Source organism: Meleagris gallopavo, chromosome 1 (assembly GCF_000146605.3).
Source record: "Meleagris gallopavo isolate NT-WF06-2002-E0010 breed Aviagen turkey brand Nicholas breeding stock chromosome 1, Turkey_5.1, whole genome shotgun sequence".
Taxonomy (NCBI): Eukaryota; Metazoa; Chordata; class Aves; order Galliformes; family Phasianidae; genus Meleagris; species Meleagris gallopavo.
In genome coordinates this window covers 67,485,834-67,489,792 of record NC_015011.2, presented here as the reverse complement: position 1 = coordinate 67,489,792, position 3,959 = coordinate 67,485,834, and the positions used below count along the sequence as shown (strand labels likewise).

Here is a 3,959-nt window from a genome sequence, read left to right as displayed (position 1 = left end):
GTTGTGTGGGTAGATAACTAGTTGGATGGCCAGACTACTTGGATGACCATAACAAGTGTAACAGTTCTGTAGTGAGACCTGTACTGTTGGACACATGGGAGTGGGTAAGGATTTGTTAGTTATACTACATTGAAGGTGGTGAATTAATGAAGTTGAGCTGTGTTCTCGAAGGCTAAGAAACACATCAGTAAATTAGAGAGAGTTTAGTGGAGGACCACCAAAAGAGTGAGGAGCACCTGCCCTTGCAGGAGAAGCTGAGGCATCTGGGCTCATTTAGTGTGCAAAGAGGAAGGTTTCAGGGGTATCTAATTACAGCCTTCTTATACTTACAGGGAGCTGGTGGAGAAGACATTAGACAGGGTGGTGCACAGCGGAAGGGCAAGAGGCATTTACCTTAAGTTGAAACAAAAAGATTTAAAATATAGTCAGAAAGATTTTGAGGTGAACTTGTTAGGATTAGATGAATTACTACTTTTTTCTGGTCATGTAGTAATCTGGTCCTTAGAAGGAAATATCTGATCATATCAATAGAAGATATAATTATCATTTATCTTTTTGAATGCCATTTTGTAACTGAAAGTAAGCAGTCATTACACTAATATGGTGTTTCAGTTTCAGCCTGTGAGACTGAAGCTGAAGAATGGAATATTACTAACAGTATAGTCAGAGATGGTATTTCTGTGGCCTTTTATTCATGAAAAATGAGTATTTCTAACTTTGTTATTACTTGAACTGTGAGGGCACTGATTTTTCTTCTACTTTTTTTCCCTTTATTCCCAAATATTACTTGAATAATTATATTCACAGAAATTTTTCAAGTTCTACCAGTAGAGTAATTTTCTGAAATTGTACCTTAAACACTTAGGAGGTTTGCAGCAACAGAAACAAACAAAATAGGTGTTCAGTAGTTACTTCGTGCTGTCAAACTATTATGGAAAGAAAACACACCTGCGTGATGCATGTTGTTTCTATCTGACAACACCCTTTAAGCATAGTTCACTACCACCACAGAATGTCAGGGTTTGGAAGGGACCTTCAATGAAGGAGACTTTATTCAGTGGTTTAGAAAAATATAGTACTTCTATGTTTTGTGTTCTGATCTGATACAGAATATGATTTTAATATTGCTGAAGGTTATGTATTGTACTGTTTTACATTTCTTTTATTGCTGCAAATTTTTGTTTCATACTAAAATAGTTTTGTATTAATAATGAAGATTAAGTCGTTTGTTGAAACTTAGTGCCTTGGTCTTCTCAAGAAGAATTTACTTTTATTTTAAAATCCTGGTTAAAAATAAATAAATATGGTAACAAGAAACTGGTTGTATTGGTGTTACAGCAATGTGAGAAACTATCCTGTGATCATTTTCAATTTTCAACAGTCTGTTAAAATTGCTGATGTTATATACTGTTTCTTATTATCAGGTTATGTCGTCTAAAGAAGAAAGCTCAAGCAGAAGCAAACGCAACTTCTATCAGTAATCTCTTGCCATTTATGGAATATGAAGTGCACACACAGCTGATGAACAAACTTAAGCTGAGAGGAATGAATGCTCTGTTTGGGCTGAGAATTCAAATCACTGTGGGTGAAAATATGCTAATGGGGTTGGCAGTAAGTATGGTTTTAATCCTGGGACTCTTGTTTCTTGTGTTATTTTTTCAAGACACAAAGACATACACATGTTGTGGAATTTAGGATAGCTACAGATGTTAAAATGTCATTTTAAGAATAAATTGTAGTGATGGGAAGAAATAAGGTGTCTAATTGCTGAGATCAGGACAGAGTGTCTTTCAGAAGATTGGAACCTCTTGAAGCTCTGCTGGAGAAGGTTTTTATTAGACTGGGGACGAGAGGAGTTTCTTTACAAGAAGAAACTTCAGACAGTGTAGTGTCATAAATTATAGAAAAATGATTGCGTTATTTAAAGGTCAGAGATCCTTGTTCTGCAAGTTGCATTACAGTTCCATGTCAGATACAGTCGATACATCCTTTGGTTAGTTGCCAGCCAGAGAAAGGTTTGTTGCCTCTTATTTGATGGCTGCGAAGAAGTAAATAAATAATAGGTTGAAAGTCTCCTAGATGTAGCAAGAAAATGCTCATTCACAGTATTTTAAACTTCATTTTGTTATGTGGGGTAAGAATAGTGAATTATACTTCTTCCTGCAGCACTGTTAGAGGATGCTTGGGTAATATTGAGTGGCTTCCATGGTTCTTTTGTCTGACCTGCCGATCTGTTTCATGAAAATATAGAATGGGTCTGTCACAACTATAAGTTGTTTGGACAAACTTTAAATGTTGGAAACTAGGAGACCGTCACTTGCCTATGCAAGATATACTAGTGCCAGGACCTATATCAACGTAATTCATTTTGAAGATAAAAACTTACAGTAATGTAGGAGAGTTTTGAATTCAGACTTTGTTTGGAACTTTTAGGTAAATTATGAGCTCCATCATGCAAAAGATCTATGAGAATAAGGGAGTTTATTAAAAGGCAAGTGTTTTACATATGTGAACAGTAGAGAGCGAGATTAATCTATTATGGAAAAAGATTGTGCTGTAATGTAAATGTTATAATGCTCTCCATTATAGCGTAACTGTTACTGAAAATCATTTCTATGAAAAGATTAGAAGTACATGTTTGTGTAAGAGGTTTGAAGATGCTCAAGAGTATCTTTTTTCTTAATGATTTTCTAAAAAGTCTGCAACAGGTGTATATCTAGCCGCTTTGCCAACACCTGGTGGTATTCAGATCGCTGGGAAGACTCCAAATGATGGCACCTATGAGCAGCATATATCTCACATGCAAAAGAAAATAAATGATACAATAGCAAAAAACAAGGAGCTTTATGAGATTAATCCTCCAGTAAGTAAAGCTTTTATATTCTTAAAAATAGTGTATTCTGAGTCTAACACCAATGACGTAAGTTATTTTTTAATAGAGATATATAATATGTTCATTATTTTTTGTGAACATACTGTACTTGTCTTAAAATGCAGATAACCAAATCAGTTTCTACTTTTATAGATTTCTTTCTGAGGAAATGTAGTTTCAGAATGTTCTGATTTTTAAAACCGTAAAGAAATTGCTCAGAAATGAAATGGTTTTAAAACTACATTGAGCAACTTAATTGTGATATCTTTTTTAGGAACTACCTGAAGAAATCGTTGGGTCTCCCATTCCAGAGCCGAGACAGCGTTCCAGGTTATTGAGATCTCAATCAGAAAGTTCTGATGAAGTTACAGAGCTAGATCTTTCACATGGGAAAAAAGATGCTTTTGTCTTGGAGGTGATAAATGCTTTCAGTACAATTTTCATACCTTTTTCTTTTCCCGACATATGTTAAAAACAATCAAACAAGAAAATAAAAGGGAAAAAATTAACTCCAAAACAGTTTAAAATTTATACTTCTTTTTCTTCCCATTTTGTGTTATTAGGAAAATGTCACACTGATATTTGTGACATATATGTTTGTAAAATTATAACTAAGCTGGTGAGAAATGTTCTTCTGCCTACTTCAAGCAACAGTCATGATGGATCCAAAAGCTACAGTATGTTCTTATGAACGATGTGGTTCTCTATTGTCACACTTACTGCATTTTTCTTTACTAAATTTGTGTTCTTCCTGCTGCAAAGCTCTTGTTGTTGTACTTGGATGTTCAGAATAATTAGAACACCAGGTGTTGAGAGAACATAAAGGAAGACTTATTTTCTGAACTTACAGCTGATGCTTTTCTGAGCGCAAAAATTTAAGAGAATACCATCCAGTTCCATCTACAGCTATAACTAGAAACAGAAACTGTCTGTAGATTAAAAAAAAATGCATATTTATTTTACCTCTTTCTTCACTTAGATTTAAAGATGTAGTTTTAATAGTGTAAAATTTGGAGAAGAGGATCAGGTATTAAAGAACTCTAGAGCTTCGGTTTGTGGGTTTTTGTTTGTTTTTTGTTTTTGCTTT

The 3,959-nt window shown here is 34.4% G+C and overlaps 1 protein-coding gene across 1 annotated transcript in view; it reads left to right on the top strand.

Moving 5' to 3' along the window:
* Positions 1 to 3,959, top strand: part of C2CD5 (C2 calcium dependent domain containing 5) — a 66,028-nt gene that overhangs the window by 44,829 nt on the left and 17,240 nt on the right. The window contains exons 15-17 of the mRNA XM_031553819.1: positions 1,425 to 1,611; positions 2,699 to 2,863; positions 3,147 to 3,287. Coding sequence (XP_031409679.1) covers positions 1,425 to 1,611; positions 2,699 to 2,863; positions 3,147 to 3,287 — 493 coding nt within the window. The remainder of the gene's footprint in view (positions 1 to 1,424; positions 1,612 to 2,698; positions 2,864 to 3,146; positions 3,288 to 3,959) is intronic.